This window comes from Mobula birostris, chromosome 20, assembly GCF_030028105.1.
Source record: "Mobula birostris isolate sMobBir1 chromosome 20, sMobBir1.hap1, whole genome shotgun sequence".
Taxonomy (NCBI): domain Eukaryota; kingdom Metazoa; phylum Chordata; class Chondrichthyes; order Myliobatiformes; family Myliobatidae; genus Mobula; species Mobula birostris.
In genome coordinates this window covers 8,566,304-8,587,587 of record NC_092389.1, presented here as the reverse complement: position 1 = coordinate 8,587,587, position 21,284 = coordinate 8,566,304, and the positions used below count along the sequence as shown (strand labels likewise).

Sequence of the window (21,284 nt, the reverse complement as noted above, 5' to 3'; positions counted from 1 at the left end):
CTAGCCGTCAGTCTGTATTTTTGTTTTACCATGTGCTCTTGTTTGTGGGGAGGAAGACTGATCGTTTCCACAGATGCTGCCCGACCTGCCGAGTTCCTCCAGCATGTTGTGAGTAGTGCTCTTATTTGTTTTCCTGTCCCCACTCCTGCTCTACTCCGGCCCCTGTATTACTGAGAACTCCGCCTCTCACCTGTTTCTCATTATTACCTGTTTTGCTGCCACCTGTGTCTCATTGTGCTCCACCTATCATCTGCCTCTCTGTTTATCGCTCAGTGTATTTCAGTCCAGTGTTTTCACCTGATTGTTATCAGATTGTGCCAGTGAATTTTCCTGAGCCTCTCCAGCATTCATATCTGTACTCTGTCTGTCTGAATATCAACCCTGCCTGTTTCCTGATTCTGATGTTTGGATTTCTCTGGCTGTTTTGATCTCTGCCTAAACTTTGACACTGACTTTGTTTGCACCTTGGGATTTGTTACTCAATTAATATCACTGTGTGCACAGTACTGGGTCTGTGATTGGATCCCTGCTCCAGTATCCTGTCACTTAGCCCACATTGCACCCCTGCCAGTTTTGACAGAGATGGCTATAGAGCTTTGCCTACTATCAAAATGTCACAGACTATAAATATCTCTGACAATAGTAGACATTTAAAATAATTAAAATGAAAATAAGTACTTAGAAAATAATATTAAACCACAAAGACAATAATGGAAAATGAAGCAAAAAGACAAAGACAATAATTGAAAACATTAGGCCAAGAGAAAACTATTTTAAAATATATTTATATAATGTGCTCATTTTTGCAGTCTACAGGCTTCTTTGAAATCATTGGGGTTGTGGACCCTGCACCTGACTGGACCAACCAGATTCTGAGAGGCGATATGGCCCAGAGCAGTTCAGGAGAATCTCAGCTCTGCTGTTAATGTTCAAAGTTAAGTGAATTTTATTATCAATGTATGTGTGTGTATATATATATATCACCATATGCAACCCTCAGATTCATTTTCTTGTGGGCATACTTAATAAATCTGTAAAGTAATAACCACAACAAAATCAATGAATGACCATATAACTTGGGCATTCAAATAGTGTGCAGAAGACAACAAACAGTGCAAATATGAAAATTAATCATAATAAATAAATATCAAGAACATGAGGTGAAGAGTTCTTGAAAGTGAGTCCATCGGTTTGTGGGAACATTTCAATGATGGGGTAAGTGAGGTTGCCCCATCTGTGATAGACTGATTTGGCAAATTAGTCCTCCCTGAATCTGTAGCTAAATAGGTAAATCGGGCTATCATTGTGATATGCACCAAGTGCAAGTGATAAAATATTAAAATTTCATTTTGTGTTCTTTCCTTATTCAGCTCAGTGTATTTGCATGTACATCCGCAAACAAAAGAAACACTTCACTCGAGTTAAACCACAAGAAAATACTTTATTGGAACTAGCACAAATGCAATACAGAAAAAAAATGTCTACAGTAGTAGAAGTTCAGAAATCAAAATAATACTCATCATCTGCTAAATGAGCTGATCTGCAGAATCTCTCTCTTCCCCTCACACTCTCTCACTCTACATACTATATTCCTAGCACTAGCCACCAGCCGAGACTTAGCCTCCTCCCCATCCACCCACCTTGCACGAAGAAAGTGACCCTTTTATACCCTGCAAAAGCCCTTACCCGGTACTTCCCCATGCATTTGGTACCTGCACCTGCACAATGACCTCACCTTCCCCAGAAAAACATGTTTTTTTTTACGATTTTCCACTAGCTGTACTCCCTTAACTTTCTCAAAACATTGCTGTGGACTTCTTCTCTTATACTTTCCAAAACAATCCTGTTCCAAACTAACACCATCTTGTCATAAAAACTTCCATTTTATTTTAGTACTGTATATACCAAGGAGGAATCACGTTTAACTTTTTCCTTACACCAAGATACAGTGAAACGCTTCTGTATATCTGCCAACTATACAGATCATTTCATCACATCAGTACGCTGAGGTGGTATAAGGGAACACAGTAACAGAATGAGAATATAGTGTTACAGCCCTGAAGTCACACTACATGCATGGAATTCCAAGCCTCGCTTGACCCCGTAGCACAATGAGCAGAGCAGTGGCTTTGCGGCACCAGAGATCTCGGTTCAATCCTACCCTCGGGTAAAATACATTGCCTCTGTGTCTTGTGCTCCAGGATCCTCCCACATCCCAAAGATTTGCTGGTTGGTAAACTGGCCGTTGTAAATGACCCCTAGTTAGATTAATTAAACCCGTGGAGAGGCAACATGCAGTTCCCGCAAGCGCCATGCAGGACCGTTGGGCACCCTGACTGGGAGGGAAGAGAGTGTTTAAATTTAATTTAGGCCGTGTTAGTCATTGTGTATGTTGTAATATTGCAGAATGTGATTTGTGATACTAGTATTCTTTTAAAGTTTAGTTGATGAATGTTGAAGAAGTTAAAAAGGGATTGTATAAGATTAGTGTAAATGACTGGTTAATGATCAGGACACACCCAATTGGCCGAATGGCCGGTTTCCGCGTTGTCTTCATGACTGAAGTTTCTGAAAACCGGAACAACCAGAAAACCTCATGCGGGATGTCGAGAACTCTTCTTTCAAAGACTACTGGAAACTTTCACCTCGCGTTGAAAGCGTTTTAGTGCTATGACTGGGCGTCGGATCCAGGCGACAGCAACATCTCCGGCTGTGTGGCAGCCGGAGCGATAACCTGAATGCTGCGCTCCAGCTTCTCGACCACACATCCGGGGAGCAGGTGAGATCCGCGGCTCGCACCTGCTAGACTGCTTCGTGCGCTCATGATTTCGACACAGCGACAGGTTGGCACTGGACTGTGTCCGAGGGCAGAAGTTCGAACTGGTAAGGCGAGGAGACGTCTTTCGCGTCACAAAGGTGCAGAATCGGACTCGTGCACAGTGCAATGAGGCAGGCGACTCCAGCGCTGTCAGAACCCAGGAAGTTATTACATGAAATGAAGTTAGCAGGGAGGGGGCTGCCAGTATTAAAGAAATGATACTTCACTAGAGTTTAACAGTGCTGTGCTTTGCAAGGCAGCAAGGTAGGTGGAATTATATTGTGCTGAGTTCCAGTGTAATCAAATGGTGTTTAAACATTAAACATCCTGCGGCAGGACATTCAACTTCGCTCTTTTCATGTGATTATAGGTTTTGCTACAACTGAAGGCTGTATCTTCACCCTCCCGACCAGGAGCTGCCTGAGGGAGGGCCACCCAGCATGAAGGAGAAGAACGGTGCGTACAGAACCTTTTATTTGTGCTTCTGACTGTGTGGCTGCTCGGTTATGTCCGCAGGGCGTTTCACACCATGCAGGCAGTGGGCAAGGTGAGGCTGGACGGAGACTATAGAATAGAGAGGAGAGAAAGGGACATTTTTCCAACAAAGGCTCTATTTTTCCAAAATTACCGCCTGCAGTAGTCGTGTTCCATTCTACAACTATTTTGTGTTTAATTATTAACAAATGTCCCATATAATGTGCATTTCTTGCTTCCCAACTAGAAAACAAATGTTCTTTCATCTCCATCTATAAACTATTCATCCGGAACATTTACTAACCCTGCACTTAGCTTACACCATCTACGTGACTGTAAAGAGGAACAGAGCACGCTGGAATTACTCAGCAGTCGAGGACGACCCGTGGAAAGGGAGATAGGGGTATTGCTCTTGCGAAACCATGCTGAATATTTCAGGCTTTCGCCCCTGGTTTATGTTTTCGATTTCCAACATTTGTAATTATTTGGAAAGTGATAGCAAAGCTGGCCATTCTGCTTTGCAAGTTACGGTTTCAAGTGCGGACTAATTTCAGCCCTCAAACTATCCGACGTCAGGACCCAATAGCAATGGGTCACTGTCTCAGGCTCCTGTCGTGTTTGACCCACGACACGTTTTCCCCGTCCTCTTCATGGTATTGTTACAGATACTAAAGATTAAAGCATTATAAGATTAACTTTGTTATTGAAACATCAAACAATGCAGTGATATGCGTTGCTCATGTCAACGACCAAACTACACATATCAGGTTGAGCCAGTGGCGATGAAGGCAAAAGCCATGTTCGTATTAATTTCAAGAGGTCTGGAATACAAGAGCAGGGATGTGATGCTGAGGCACTGGTGAGGCCTCACCTTGAGTATTATGAACAGTTTTGGGCCCCTCATCTTAGAAAAGGTGTGCTGGCATTGGGGAGGGTCCAGAGGAGGTTCACAACAATGATTCCAGGAATGAAAGGGTTATCATACGAGGAATGTTTGATGGCTCTGGGTCTGTACTTGCTGGAATTCAGAAGGATGAGGAGGGATCTCATTGAAACCTTTCGAATGTAGAAAGGCCTAGACAGAGTAGATATGGAAAGAATGTTCCCCACGGTGGGGGAGTCTAGGACAAGAGAGCACAGCCTCAGGATAGAGGGGTGTCCATTTAAAACAGAGGTGCAGAGAAATTTCTTTTGCCAGAGGGTGGTGAATTTGTGGAATTTGTTGCCACAGGCAGCTGTGGAGGCCAGATCATTGGGTGTATTTAAGGCAGAGATTGATAGGTTCTTGATTGGACATGGCATCAAAGGTTATGGGGAAAAGGCCAGGAACATAGGAAGAGAAGAAAAAAAAGTATCGGCCATGTTTGAATGGCAGAGCAGACTCAATGGGCCAGCTGGCCTAATTCTGCTCCTATGTCTCATGGTCTCATGGTCTAACACAGTCTGACGTCACTTACAGTGCCAACGTAACTTACTAATCCAAACCTGTACACCTTTGTAATGTTGGAGGAAACCGGAGCACCTGGAGGAAACACACACAATCACAGGGAGGATATGCAAACTCCTTACAGACAGTGGTGGGAATTGAACTCGTATTATGGGCGCTGTAAAGCATTGCACTAACCGCCTCACTATTGTGACCACCTTCCCCCTCCCCATCCCACCCACACATACAGTAGTTTTTTCTAAAGTTTTATTAACTTGGTCTGAAAAATATGATTAATTATGCAATTTAGCTATTTGGTTTGAAATAGTTGTGTTTAGGGTTTGGTTTAGTGTGAGAACTCTATGAATGAAAGCCTGCACATATTGGGCATTAACAGGAACAATATCAGGAATACAAAAATGTGTATTTAAAAAAAAAAAAAATGCTGTTGAGCAAAGATGGGTATTGGAGCAACAGTGAAGGTGATTATCCACACGGGGGGATTCGTCTCTGCTCCCTCAGCTTCACTATTATTGTTCGTTCTCCAATCCTCTCCATCATTCACCATGGGAGAGTGAGTAACATGGTAGCACAATGCTTCACAGCGTCCGCTGTAAGATCTGGGTTCAATTCTGTAAGTTTGTACATCCTCCCCATGACCATCTGGGTTTCCTCTGAGTGCTCGGGTTTCCTCCCACATTCCAAAGATGTATGGTTATAATTAGTGAATTGTTGGTGCCAGAAGCATGGTGACACTTGTGGGCTGCCCATCACTGTCCTTGCTGATTTAATTTGTTTTGACGCCAAACAATGCATTTCGCTGTTTAAAGTTCCAAGTAAATTTATTGTCAAAGTACTTATATGTCACCATAAACTATCTTGAGATTCATTTTCTTGCAGACATTGACAGGAAAGTAAAGAAATACAGCAGGATTTATGAAAACTACATATAAACAAAGGCTGACAAATCAATGTGCAAAAGACAAATTTTGGAAATAAAATATGTAAATAAATAATACTTAGAACATGAGATGAAACTCACCTTAATCGTTCTCCCATCAATTGCCCCCACCCAGGCTTTCCCACAGACTCTTCTTGGGGGAGCTGCAGTTATACATTTAGTGCCCCTTAGCCAGTGTCAACCATTGCGTTGGGAGTAAGATGACAGGGGTTGTGACCCAAGGCAATGGCCAGCTGAGACCAGTAGCACCTGCAAGAATGAATCCAGCTCATGTTTGAAACCCATCAGGAAGACGTTTGGAGTCCATGTTGAGCTGTAACCCATAGTTTAGGGACTGAGGTGGACAAGATCAAGTCAAGTTGAGTCAAGATTATTGCCAGGTGCACAGGTGTGGTGAGGTACAGGTATAATGAAAATCTTGCTTGCAGTTGCATCACAGACAGTTAGAGTCAGACAATGGACAGAATATAAATTACAGGGTATACAGAAGTTATGCAAAGCAGTGAAAAATGTGTGCAAAACAAGAGATTAGTGTGAAAAGAGGCCATGATAGTGCAAGAGATGGGCTGTAGTGTCTATTGGTGAGCTAGGATTAGGGGTTGTGCAGGTCAGTTCAAGAACCCAATGCTTATAGGAAAAAAAAGACCATTCCTGAATATTATGGGACTTCAGGCTTCTGTATCTCTTGCCCATGAATAGCAACAAGAAGAGGGCATAACCCAAAGGTGAGTTAGAATTAGGATTAGGTGGGGATCCCTGATGATGGATGCCACCTTCTTGAAGCAGCAGCTCATGTAGATGCTGCCAATGGCAGGGAGATCCATGTCCAATATTCTCTCCAGCCTCTTGCAATTTTGTGCTTTCAATTTGCCATACTGAGCCACGTTGCAGCAAATCAGAATTCTTTCAACGGTGCAGCATAGATTTGTTTGAATGTTCTTGCCCAGTGAAGCAGTTTCAAATGACTGGAAGGTTTGCTTCTGCTATTTTGTAAATATATACAGTATGTTCTCTTGGATCAAAAAGTTTCAAAGTTTTGCAACCACCTGAGTAAAGAAAATTCTCCTCAGTTCAGCCCTACGTGGCCACCATTTGTGACTCATCTGCAGTTTTCACCGAGTAGTTAACTCCCTTTGTAGATGAAAAGCATGGAGAATGCATCGTAGAATCACTTTGATGCTTCATTCAATTCCTGTGAGGTTCCGAATAGGTTCACTATAACTGTTCTGCATGTTTGCATGAGTCATAATGAAATCCAATCCCCTCCTTAAAAGAAGCAGAATTAAGGTGAGTTTTCACCATATGGTTTACATGTGTATTCCTCTAAAATCAGTGAAGATGCATTTCGAATCTCAGAATAGCGTCAGCATTTAGTTTGCAGAATCAATACACAGATGGTACTAAGCTATGGGCTGACAAACTATATTTGATGTTCATTTTCATGAGTTTATAGAAACCATAAGAAATAACAAAAGTGTAAAAATTAAAATTTGCTCATTCTCCTCAACATTAATTAAAACAGTGAAAGCATTTTCTCACTGAACCAAAAATAAAAACTGATTCATTCAAATCTTACTTTAAAAAAAAGTTGTTTCCTCCCCCCCCCCCCCCCCTTTTTCTTCTCACCGGAGTGAACATCCTTGGATTTTCTCATTTTCTATTCTGTGTGCCAACTTCTTATCCACTCACATGACTATGTGCAATAAAGGATTAAAGCCTTTCATTTAAAAATATATAAACTAACAGAGGATCATTCATTTCACTAACATATAAAGATCTTTTAAATTAGGAAGGAATTCAAAAGAGTAGACAGAGAAGCTGATTCCACTTTGAATCCAAAACCATACACTGTAAGAATACAATACATGAAGCAAAATAGCAAGGTGTTCAGACAACAATAGTGGCACTTGTTTCTATAAGGAGAGCTGAGGCGAATAGGACACCATGTAGACTTGGGAGGCAAAGTGATTATTTCTGTGCTGTGATCATTACATCTTCCCATTAAATGCCTAGGGGATGGTGTTTACTGGACAATCCAAAAAGGAAGTCTTTCATCCTGTCGGAGAAATCCTACTTTCACTTTACTGTCCTGGAGAAGGGTCTTGGCCCAAAACTTTGACTGTTGATTCCCCTCCATAGATGCAGTCTGATTTGCTGAGTTCCTCCAGCATCTTGTATGTGTTTCTCGCCTTACTGGCATGTTCTCTGTCCATGTTGTTCTACCGAGCATTGTGGCATACTGTGTTGGTGCCAGAATGTGTGGCGACTCTTATGGGCCACCCCTTGCACACCCTCGGAGGTGTTGGTTGTTAACACAAGTGACTCATTTCACTTTGAGTTTTGAAGTCCATGTGATAAATAAATTTGAATCTTGAGTATTGAATCATGGCCTCTCCTAATATCTACTTACCTTTCTGACGTCCACTCCCAGTGCCAGAAGGTCCCGTGCTCCCTGTAAATGAAAATGGCACCCGTACGTTAATGAACCACACTGATTTTCGCTGCTGTGTGATGAAAGGCCATTGTCCTAACACATTAACTTCATTTTCCTTTCCACAGATGCAGACTGCCTTGTTGAGCATTTCCTGCACTTTCATTTAATTTCAGATTTCCAGTGTTTTGCTTTTGGAAATAATACTTTCCTCTTTAGTTGGTATGTTAATTGGCTACAGTGAATTACCCCTTTCATGTCTGTAAATGACAAGAAGAATTAAAGGGATACTAGAAGTCAAGTGCGAGAGAAGATAAGTTGCAAAGTAGAGGGAAATGAGGAGAGGGAGATTGGGATGAATGAGAACTTGTGTGAACTCAATGGACCAGATCACCTTCTGTGTCATTGTAAGGTTCGTGTGCGATATGAATGGGAATCCAGGCTCTGTACGGGTTGGGGATTTCAGAATAAGAATCAGAATCAGGTTTATAATCACTGATATGTGTCATGAAATTTGTTGTTTTGTGGCGGCAGTACAGTGCAATACATAAAAATACAATAAGTTATAATAAATATAAAAAACTAGTGTATAAAGAGAAAAAAAATAGTGATGTAGTGTTGATAGATTCATGAACTGTTTAGAGCTGTGATGGCAGAGGAGAAGAAGCTGTTTGGAAATTTTTGAGTATGTGTCTTCAGGCACACTGATGGTACAAATGAGGATAGAGCATGTTCTAGGTGGTGGAGGGTACTTCATGATGGAACTGGAATCAGAATCAGAAATAAGTTTAATATCATCAGTACATGTCGTGAAATTTTCTAATTTTGCAGCAGTACAATGCAATACATGACAGAGAAAAAAACTGAATTCAGTAAGTAAATGTATATTAAATAGTTAAACAAGTAGTGCAAAATAATGGAAAATGAAAAATAGTGAGGTAGTATTCATGGGTTCAATGTCCATTCAGAAATCAGATGGCAGAGGGGAAGAAGCTATTTCTGAATTGTTGAGTGTGAGCCTTCAGGCTTCTGTACCTCCTTCCCGATGATAACAGTGAGAGGGCATATCCTGGGTGATGGGGATCCTTAATAATGGACACCGCTTTTGTGAGGCAATACCCCTTGAAGATAACCTTGATACTTCAGCGGCTGGTGCCCATGATGGAGCTGACAAAGTTTACAATTCTCTGCAGCTTTCTTCAATCCTGTCAAGTAGCCCCCCATCTCCCCTCCCCCACCAGACATGATGCATTCATGATGCTCTCTGGCGTATTGTGATGCTGCCTTTAGGCATCACAGAAACTTCCCTCTTCTGACTTTATGATGGAGGCATGGTCTTCGATGAAAGCTGGATCTTGTCACCACCACTGAAGTTCAGCTATTTTGTTCACATTTGGATAAAAACACTAATGAGGTCTGGGAGATCTCAAATATAGCATTAATTGGACTGATGATTGGTGAGTACGAGTTGGCCACACTGTCAACTGCACCTTCCATCACAGGTCCTCCAGAAGGGCTTTACAGTCGTCACCACTGTCATTGTCATGTATCTGTATTAGCGAGGATGAGTTCAAGTGTTTTTGATCCCTTCAGCTGGCTCTTTCACCTCTGCAATATCCTGTTATGCCCTTCAAGTGCTGGCTAACTTTATCAAAGGTGGTGATAATTTAAACTACTCTTGGTAATGGACATAGACATTCCCCACCTGGAGTACATGGTGCCTTTTCCAGGTGGTATTTAATGTGCAAGGGGTACAGTTCCATTATCCATATACAAGTGATGTAACTAGCAGGTGTTCTTGATCGTGCGGTACCTGAGCCACTCAAATTGTAATGTTGAGGTCTCCAGGGTCACCTCCCTTCCATCAGGTGGGTCTGTCCTACAAGTGGGTCAAAGATAGAATCAGAATCAGGATTATTGTCACTGGCATACTGTGTGTTATGAAATATATTGTTTTGCAGCAGCAGTACAGTGCAAGTTGCTGTAAGTTACATAATAAATAGGGCAAAAGATGAATTATAAGGTAAATGATGAAAAACAGGATATACAAGACGTATAATGATGTAAAAAGCCTAATAACAAGTCCCGGAAAGTTTGAAGGCTGTTCTTTCACTTGTTTATGGGACAGCTCTCTAAGTATTTGAAAACTCCACTGGTTTGAGTGAGGAGGACTTTGTGGACTAGACAGGATTGTGACCAACTAGATCAATGATAGGTGGCAAATCCTTATTTTCTTTTCTTATTTTTGACTTTGGTGTGGCTTTCAATGATATCCAAGTGAGTGGCATGTTAGGCTAGTTTACTGGGCAATTAAGATTCACTCACATCTAGATAAAAGACGTTAGCAAACTAAATAATTCTCATAACAATACAGTGACTGCGTTTTAACCATAATTTGTATCAGTTTTAAGCCACAGTGCTTTATTTAAAACCCCTATCTGCCTAGTGAGATAGAGTAGGTACCTGGAAGAGGAGAGAAGAAAAAGCCAGTTAATCATGAAACAGAATTCATGTCTAAAGTCCATTTCAGCAACAAAATCTAACCTGGAATAATCCTTGTCCCCTCAGAGGTCCAACCTTTCAGATGCGATCAGTACTTTATAAAAAAGAAAGAATATTTAACTTGCTTAAAAACTTCCATGGGTACTTCACAGGATTAAACAAGTAAAACATAGAAAATCTACAGCACAATACCGGCCCTTCGGCCCACAATGCTGTGCCGAACTTGTACTTACATTAGAAATTACTCTGGGTTACCGATAGCGCTCTATTTTTCTTATCTCCATGTACCTATGCAGGAGTCTCTTAAAAGACCCTATCGTATCCGCCTCCACCACCATTGCCAGCAGCCCATTACATGCACTCACCACTCTCTGAGTAAAAAAACTTACCCCTGACATCTCCTCTGTACCTACATCCAAGCACCTTAAAACTGCGTCCTCTCATGTTAGCCATAAATTGAGGTACTTTCTCCACCTGCACATAATCAAATCCATCACTAATCTTAAACAGTTCTATGTTATCATTCTGACGTTTTATCCAGATTAAAATGCACAACCTGTCCTCACTTTCCTGTAAGTTTCATCCTTTCAGTAATGGTCTAGGTAGATAGATAGAATAGTACAGCACAGTACAGGCCCTTCGGCCCACAATGTTGTGCCGACCCTCAAACCCTGCCTCCCATATAAGCCCCCACCTTAGATTCCTCCATATACCTGTCTAGTAGTCTCTTAAACTTCACTAGTGTATCTGCCTCCACCACTGACTCAGGCAGTGTATTCCACGCACCAACCACTCTCTGAGAAAAAAACCTTCCTCTAATATCCCCCTTGAACTTCCCACCCCTTACCTTAAAGCCATGTCCTCTTGTATTGAACAGTGGTGCCCTGGGGAAGAGGTGCTGGCTATCCACTCTATCTATTCCTCTTATTATCTTGTACACCTCTATCATGTCTCCTCTCATCCTCCTCTCCAAAGAGTAAAGCCCTAGCTCCCTTAATCTCTGATCATAATGCATACTTTCTAAACCAGGCAGCATCCTGGTAAATCTCCTCTGTACCCTTTCCAATGCTTCCACATCCTTCCTATAGTGAGGTGACCAGAACTGGACACAGTACTCCAAGTGTGGCCTAACCAGAATTTTATAGAGCTGCATCATTACATCGCGACTCTTAAATTCTATCCCTCGACTTATGAAAGCTAACACCCCGTAAGCTTTCTTAACTACCCTACCCACCTGTGAGGCAACTTTCAGGGATCTGTGGACATGTTCCCCGAGATCCCTCTGCTCCTCCACACTACCAAGTATCCTGCCATTTACTTTGTACTCTGCCTTGGAGTTTGTCCTTCTAAAGTGTACCACCTCACACTTCTCCGGGTTGAACTCCATCTGCCACTTCTCAGCCCACTTCTGCATTCTATCAATGTCTCTCTGCAACCTTTGACAATCCTCTACACTATCTACAACACCACCAACCTTTGTGTCGTCTGCAAACTTGCCAACCCACCCTTCTACCCCCACATCCAGGTCGTTAATAAAAATCATGAAAAGTAGAGGTCCCAGAACAGATCCTTGTGGGACACCACCATAATCCTCCAATCTGAATGTACTGTCTCCACCACCACCCTCTGCCTTCTGCAGGCAAGCCAATTCTGAATCCACCTGGCCAAACTTCCCTGGATCCCATACCTACTAACTTTCTGAATAAGCCTACCGTGTGGAACCTTGTCAAATGCCTTACTAAAATCTATATAGATCACATCCACTGCACTACCCTCATCTATATGCCTGGTCACCTCCTCAAAGAACTCTATCAGGCTTGTTAGACACGATCTGCCCTTCACAAAGCCATGCTGACTGTCCCTGATCAGACCATGATTCTCTAAATGCCTATAGATCCTATCTCTAAGAATCTTTTCCAACAGCTTTCCCACCACAGACGTAAGGCTCACTGGTCTATAATTACCCGGACTATCCCTACTACCTTTTTTGAACAAGGGAACAACATTTGCCTCCCTCCAATCCTCCGGTAGCATTCCCGTGGACAACAAGGACATAAAGATCCTAGCCAGAGGCTCAGCAATCTCTTCTCTCACCTCGTGGAGCAGCCTGGGGAATATTCCGTCAGGCCCCGGGGACTTATCTGTCCTAATGTATTTTAACAACTCCAACACCTCCTCTCCCTTAATATCAACATGCTCCAGAACATCAACCTCACTCATATTGTCCTCACCATCATCAAGTTCCCTCTCATTATTGAATACGAAGAGAAGTACTCACTGAGGACCTCGCTCACTTCCACAGCCTCCAGGCACATCTTCCCACCTTTATCTCTAATTGGTCCTACCTTCACTCCTGTCATCCTTTTGTTCTTCACATAACTGAAGAATGCCTTGGGGTTTTCCTTTACCCTACTCGCCAAGGCCTTCTCATGCCCCCTTCTTGCTCTTCTCAGCCCCTTCTTAAGCTCCTTTCTTGCTTCCCTATATTCCTCAATAGACCCATCTGATCCTTGCTTCCTAAACCTCATGTATGCTGCCTTCCTCCTCCTGACTAGATTTTCCACCTCGCTTGTCACCCATGGTTCCTTCACCCTACCATTCTTTATCTTCCTCACTGGGACAAATTTATCCCTTACATCCCGCAAGAGATCTCTAAACATCGACCACATGTCCATAGTACATTTCCCTGCAAAAACATCATCCCAATTCACACCCGCAAGTTCTAGCCTTATAGCCTCATAATTTGCCTTTCCCCAATTAAAAATTTTCCTGTCCTCTTTGATTCTATCCTTTTCCATGATAATTATAAAGGCCAGGGAGCGGTGGTCACTGTCCCCCAGATGCTCACCCACTGAGAGATCTGTGACCTGACCTGGTTCATTACCTAGTACTAGATCTAGTATGGCATTCCCCCTGGTCGGCCTGTCCACATACTGTGACAGGAATCCATCCTGGACACACTTAACAAATTCTGCCCCATCTAAACCCTTGGAACTAATCAGGTGCCAATCAATATTAGGGAAGTTAAAGTCACCCATGATAACAACCCTGTTAATTTTGCACCTTTCCAAAATCTGCCTTCCAATCTGCTCCCCTGTATCTCTGCTGCTACCAGGGGGCCTATAGAATACCCCAAGTAGAGTAACTGCTCCCTTCTGGTTCCTGACTTCCACCCATACTGACTCAAAAGAGGATCCTGCTACATTACCCACCCTTTCTGTAGCTGTAATAGTATCCCTGACCAGTAATGCCACCCCTCCTCCCCTTTTTCCACCCTCTCTATCCCTTTTAAAGCACTGAAATCCAGGAATATTGAGAATCCATTCCTGCCCTGGTGCCAGCCAAGTCTGTGTAATGGCCACTACATCATAATTCCATGTATGTATCCAAGCTCTCAGTTCATCACCTTTGTTCCTGATGCTTCTTGCATTGAGGTACACACATTTCAGCCCTTCTACCTTACTGTCTTTACACCGTTTATTCTGCTTCTCTTTCCTCAAAGCCTCTCTGTATGTTAGATCTGGCTTTACTCCATGCACTTCTTTCACTGCTCTATCGCTCTGGGTCCCATCCCCCTCGCAAATTAGTTTAAACCCTCTTGAACCATGCTAGCTAACCTACCTGCAAGGATATTGCTCCCCCTCGAGTTCAGGTGCAACCCATCCAATCTGTACAGGTCCCACCTTCCCCAGAAGAGATCCCAATGATCCAAAAATCTAAAACCCTGCTCCCTGCACCAACTCCTCAGTAAGAAGACACCAAGCCACAAAAGGAGAGAGGGATGTCAGGGAAAAGATGGTGCAGAAGGTCCTCAAGCAATCGACAATGTTCACGGTCTACTGAGCAGCAACGACCCCACATCCCTTTTGTGTTTCTCCACAGAGCTCAAAGTAAATATATTATCAAAGTACATATATGTCACCATATTCAGTCCAGAGATTTATTTTATTGCAGGCATTCACAAAAATACAAAGAGGCATAATACAATCAATAAAAGACCGTATATAACAAGACAGACAAAAAACTAATGTGCAAACGATAACAAACTGTGCAAATAAAAAAAATGAAAATAATAATAACAAATAAACAATAAATGTTTAGAACATGAAGTGAGGAGTCCTTGAAAGTGAGTCCATAAGTTGTGGTGGGAACAGTTCAGTGATGGGGTGAATGAAGTTGAGTGAAGTTATCCCCACTGGTTGAAGAACCTGATGACTGAGGGTTAATAACTGTTCCTGAACCTGGTGGTGTGGGTCCTGAGGCTCCATCTCCTGAATGGCAGCAGAGAGAAGAGAGCATAGCCTGGATGGTGGGGGTCCTTGATGATGGATGCTGCTTTCCTGTGACAGCGCTCCGTGTAGATGTGCTCACTAGTCTACTGGGTAGCGCTCACCCTTCATCCCTTCAGTGCTTCTTCATGGAGTTCACGGTCTACTGGACAGACTTTGGCCCTTCTGTGCTTCTAAGACTGGTCTCTATCTCGTGCCCTAGGGCTTCGACATCTCCTTGAATGCAGTGTCTTCAAGAATTGGGCTGAGAGAACACTGTGCCAAGCAGGCGTGACATCTAAAGACTTTCCTGTGGCTCCAGGGCCACTTGGTCATTCATAAGTATAGGTACACATAAGTATGCACGTGCACGTGTGCTACGCAGCCCACACACTCAACACGACACACACAAATCCTGTGCCCTTATTGCTAATGGCATGGTAGGTGTCAGTTCAGGAAAACACCCTAAATATCTGGCTTATAATTTAATGAGGACAGAGGATCTTTAGTACCCTGTTCGAGGTCAGAAACACAATTCATGTAAAAATCAGGTGAGTTTCAGCCAAACTTTCAATAGAACAGTTATTGCCAAAACTGAGAGAATTTTAGGAATTTTATAAAAACAAAGTTGCTCGCATGAGATACAGTATCTCTCTCACGTTTACGGGGAGAAAGTACAAACTCCTTGTAGGCAACGGTGGAAATCAAACCCCAATTGGTGACGCTGGTGCTATGCTAGCTACCATGCCACTGTTTTACTTCTGAACATATCTGTAAACTCGCACACTCGCTTTCTTCCCATAAACCCCAACCCCACACTATCACGTTCTAGACATAACACGAAAGACATCACTCTGCCTCTCGGAATAACCCCACCCATACACAACATTCCACTGTAATCCGAACCCCCACACAAAATTACTCTCAGAATATGAGCTTATAATGAATGGAATGAATGCCCAAAATCTACTTTGTCAAACATGCTTTGGGACATCCCAACATCGTAAAGGGTTTGAGATTAATTTAAGGGATATTGGGTTCTAGGCAGTTGAGTGAATGAGTTGTAGGATCACCTGTAAAATGAAATAGTACGAGCAGCTGGAGTGGGGGGTGGGGGTTTGAAATTGAGGAAAGGGGAGCTAGGACAAGAGATGCTGGAGCAGAGAAAAGTGTGAAAAATCATAGTTGGAGGCTGGAGTTCAGGGTCATCAGCTAGTCCATGAGTCAATACTGAAGATTGAAGCTGACGGTTGATTGGAGGTCTGGAAGTCAAAGCCTGGAGGCCTAGAGGCTTATCCTAGGGTTGGAGAACTATCCTTGTGTGTGGGAGGGAGGAAAGGGACTTGTTTTGCTGCTGTTGTTTTGTTGCTTGGTATGATCTGTATTGTTTTGCCAAGCATTGTGGGAATACTATGTTGGTGCTGGAATGTATGGTGACACTTGTGAGCTGTCCCCAGCACATCCTTAGGTTGTGTTTATGTTAGCACAATTGACACATGTCACTGCACGTTTTGATGTACATGCTATAAATATGGATCTGAATCTTGAAGAGGATGCTGGGTAAGTAGGAGTTGGGGAAAAAGAGATCTAGGGAGAAGGGGAGATGGAAAGAGGTGACTGGGGAGAGAGAAGTTGGGGTGGGTGGTGGGGAGGAGGTGATAGGAGAATACAGCCTACTTCTGCTTCTATTTTTTTATGTTCCTGTAACATTACTATCAATCGCTTTGGGGTTTTCTCTTTAATGAATGCTGTCCAATTCACTTACAAAATTAATCCCATTTAAGTGATTCCCCTGTGACTCTTATGAAATTTAAGAAAGTAATTAATATGTCAATCTCATTTACTCTGAGAATTGCAGGTGTAAAATAACGTTGCATTAGTTTGGTTTCCTTAATCAGCCTTTAATCTTTCGAGCGAATTACTACCCATTTCTGTATGATTGCCCATTGTTGCTGCTTTAAGGATCACCCCTTTAGGCAATTGTTCAAGTTTTTTTTTACCTCAGATAAATGTTTAGCATTTATCACACTGGTTACTTCATAAAGGCGGGGAATGGGCAACTCTTAAGCCGTCGGATATGATTGATGTGACTGACAGCCTACTCAGTCACTTCAGTAAGTGGCTAGGGGACTGGAGATAGAAATAAACCCAGAATGGATAACCAGAGCAGATTTCTGAACCTAAACCAACATTAGTGATCCAGTTGGAATCTTATGGCAAACTGATGAGCTTCATGGTTTATTGTTGTTGGTATTTCTGAAGTGAAATCAATAATACATGAAAATGTAGGAAAAGAAGCAGGAATCCTTTAAAGACATCTTGTGTAGGAATGGATTTTCTTCTGACCTTGGGCAGGAATCACTGGATTTGGAGAAAAGTCAGCAAAGTTGAGGTGGGATGTTAGAGCAACTGTGAGAGCTAAATGATCTATTCTGGTTCTTGCTTTTCATGTTGTCAGATTCTTAGACTGCTTTTCATTTCTTTTGCAGACATTGAGGACACAGCTGCATTATCACCGTAAGTACAGCCATCATTGATCACTATCATCATTACTCTGGATTTCAGGAGGAATAATGCTCATGGTAGCATGGTTTTGCTGGATAATTTCAAAATTGGAATCTGCTTTAGAAAGAAAGATTAGATCTATTTGTCAAATGTACATCGAATCATATAGTGAAGTGCATCATTTGCATCAATGACCAATACAGTCCAAGTTTGCACTGGGGGCAGCCCACAAGTGTCACCACGCTTCCAGTGCCAGCATAGCTTTCCCACAATTTACGAACCTGTACAATTTTGGAATATGGGAAGGAAGTGGAGCACTCAGAGGAAATCCACAGGGAGAACATATAAACTCCTTACAGACTGTGACCGAAATCCAGTCCCAGAAACCATGTTTCTGCAAGAGATCTGCAGTTAATACGAAAAGACAGTGGTAATGAATTGCAAAAGCTCCTTGAAGAATTCACATGCTTTGCAGCATAAATACTTTTGAGGCTCATTTCTCTGAAGAGTCTAGAACCAGTGGGTACCACCTTTGGTTCAGGGGTTCTGCTGGGAGTGAAGGAGAAATTTCTTCATTGAGGGTTGCAAATCTCAGAAATTGTCAGTCTGAGGGGGTGGGATATTCATTTGCTGAATACATTCATGAAAGAGCAACAGACTTTGAAAAGCAAGAGAAAGAACGGTTTGGTAATTGAAGATGTGCTGGAGGGTTGGCTGTGGTTTTATTAAATGGGGGGGAGCTGGAGGGATTTTATGGATGTTCACATTCGGTCGTCATTATCTGTTAAATTACCATCTGTGATCTATCTACTCTTCAGGTTGGCCCCAGGTTCCATCCTGCTTTTTCAAACAACTATATCCATAGTACATAGTACATGGACATATTGAGGAAGCAATCAATGTAAAAATAACATGATTAGTTTCCAGGCCTCCTGTGTCAAGTTGTTCCCTGCTGTAAAAGAGAGTGGTCATAGTTTACATTGCTGGATCTTGCGATTTCAAAACCAGTCAATGCTTGTAAGCTTCAATGGAAGTTGCTCATCCAAAAACCTACTTCCTGCATCTTAACTCTCACCAGTCCCATCATTCATTGCACCCCTTCCTCACTATTGGCATTGAACTTTATACATGCAAATACCCCCATGGGAACACCCTCTCTATCTAACTCCTCCAGCCCCACAAACTGAAAAGTTGAGTTTATTCTCACGTGCACAAGTACGTGTACTATGTGTGCAGGTACAATGAAATACCCTACTTATTGCAGGATCACAAGCACATGGTATCAGGCATACACAAGCAAAACAAAAACCAGACATGCTTTATACAAAGTACACAATAAATAATACAATTAGAACATAATGAAGGTCTATTGTAGTGCAAATTACAATGCACAAATAAAGATCCTTGTGCTTCTTTCTATGTCTTTGTAAAGAACTCTCTAGCAACTGTTGCAGCTCAGCTCCAAGCCCTGCAGATCCCACCCTCAGTCTATTCATTTCAGCACGAAGAAGTCTGTGTAACAAACTCGAAAGGGTTTCTGTTCACATCCTAATATCTTGCACTGGGGGCAGCCCACAAGTGTCACCATGCTTCCAGTGCCAACATAGCTTTCCCACAATTTACAAACCTGTACAATTTTGGAATATGGGAGGGAAGTGGAGCCCTCAGAGGAAATCCACAGTGATATACAATCCACATAAAATGATATTTAGAATTTTGTTAATGTTAATTTTGTTAATGGTTTACTTTGCAAGCATTGTGAATATACTTGTGTTTGCCATGCTGTTTCTCTAAGGGACACCTGAATAGCCCTCTGTGCCAACAGTTGGACCATGAATGCCCTTCAGTGTGCTGAAAGTAGACCCAGTTAATGTGCCCAGACTGCAGGATATTGAAGTTGCACTGAACCAAATCTAATTAAATATCATGAAGAATTTACCTAGCTGAAAGTAAATTGACCATGTCAATGGAACGTCTATAATTAAACCTGATATTGGTGCTTCGTAGGAAATGAGACAGATGTTAAAAAATCAACAGCATTAATTTCCAACAGGATTGATTTTAATTTCAAGATGTATACAGAAGGTCCAGAGGTGGTGTTTGCATTCATTCAGTTGTAAAGGCTTTGAGTACTGTGGGGATTGCTTGGAACGATGGACAAGTATTCCCCTTTCATCTTTGTGACGAAGTTAGCACATTCCTCCTCCAGCTAGTTCCAATCAGTCCCTCCATTTGGTTCACCACTACAGCTGAAAAAAACAAACACACATTAAGTGCTTGTACTCAGCAGAGCAGGCAACATCTACGAAGAGGGAAAAAGAATTGATGTTTCGGGCTGAGACTCAGGGCTATAAAGGAAGGGGGAAGAAGCCAGAGTAAGAAGGTGGGGGGGAGGGGTTTCTGATTTGTTGCTCCACTGTGAAGTCCCTTTGATGCCTAATGCCCAATGCCTAATGCAAAATCAAGGAACTGCTTCTCATCTTCCTTCTTGGCACATTGCAGCCAGATTTGCAGGAATTCTACTTGTATAATCTCAGTTTCTCTCTCCCCATGGATGCTGTCTGATCTGCTGGCTATTTCATCATCCTCTGTCTCAGAATTCCAGCAACCACTATGCTTTTGGTTTCACAGTTCGAACATTATCTCTTTCTAACTTGGGGTTGAGATGGAAAATGAATCAGCCCATGACTGAATGGTGGACAAAACTCAATGGGCCAAATGGCCTGATTCTGCTCCTATAGTCTAACTGCCAGCACTGAAATCTATGACCTTACCTTACAATCTTGCTCTCTAACCTATCACAGATATTCCCAACACCACCCCCCCCCCGACAATTTAAAAACTCCTGTGTTTCTAACTTTTCCAGTTCTTCAAAGGTGATCTGAAATACTGGCTCCTTTTCTCTCCCCTCAGCTGCTGCCTCACATATTGAGTATTCCCAGCAATCCCCATTTCCATTTCCGCTTTCCAGCATTGGATATTGGGTTGCTTCATACTTCTCATTCTAATGTTCAAATTACCTTGACAGTTTTTAGCCAAAAGTATCTAAACTAGGTAATAAAAACAGAAATATGTCACCGAACTTATAGTACTCCCCAAATGACTAGTTGATGTTGGTCCCTGATATCCGTTAGGATCAGGATGGTTAATCCTTATTGTTTCCTTTTCCTGTATCTCACTTTGAATTAAAATTAGAAGTAAATTTGAAAGGATACATATGAAACGTTTCCTCCAGCAGTAATCAGGGGGCATCAGTTTCAGATAATTGGCAAAACGAACTGAGGGGAATCGAGGAGATGTTTTTGTGTTTCACTGTGTGTTGATTTGCAGTTGAATGTATTGCCTGAACAGGAGACGTGGATCCAGTCAGAACTTTCAAAATATATATGTGCAAGTGCTTTTATAATGGAAAAACTGGCAGTATCAGGGAGAGAAGCCAGGAGCATGAGAATACTCAGAAAGCTCTTTCAAGGAGTTGGGATGATCACAATATGTAGAATGGTTTCAGAATTAAGCTGATCAGAATTTTATCTTGTGTTTTTTTTTACAGAAAATTTACTTTCAATCCTAAGGAAGGGATAGATAATCCTGCCTTGGTCATAAATGATGACATTGGTAAAGTAAACAATATATTTTAATGGAAACAGCTTTACTGATCTAATGTTGAGTATATGGTAGATAAGGGCTAAATATTAACCTTTCCCAAAGCTGAAGTAAAAGGTGGTAATGAGCTCTCCTCAAAACAATGAAGCATTTGTCCCTGGGCGACAAGACAAGTTCTGTCACTGAGACGGACCATGTTATTGGATTTAAAAACAAACAAGTATAATTTCTCTTCTGGAGGGTCCTGGTCGAATGTAATGTTTCCATGGTAAATTGAAAATGTATTTCCTCCATGG

At 42.1% G+C, this 21,284-nt stretch overlaps 1 protein-coding gene across 4 annotated transcripts in view; it reads left to right on the top strand.

Annotated features, from left to right (window-relative positions):
* The first annotated feature begins 2,098 nt into the window (after positions 1 to 2,098).
* Positions 2,099 to 21,284, top strand: part of LOC140212770 (Na(+)/H(+) exchange regulatory cofactor NHE-RF3-like) — a 63,921-nt gene continuing 44,735 nt past the window's right edge. The window contains exons 1-4 of one of the 4 annotated variants that reach the window (XM_072283970.1): positions 2,099 to 2,167; positions 3,189 to 3,274; positions 17,370 to 17,397; positions 20,936 to 21,000. In XM_072283970.1, coding sequence (XP_072140071.1) covers positions 3,259 to 3,274; positions 17,370 to 17,397; positions 20,936 to 21,000 — 109 coding nt within the window. In that variant the 5' untranslated portion in view covers positions 2,099 to 2,167; positions 3,189 to 3,258. The other 3 variants (XM_072283969.1, XM_072283971.1, XM_072283968.1) reach the window with 3 other exon arrangements.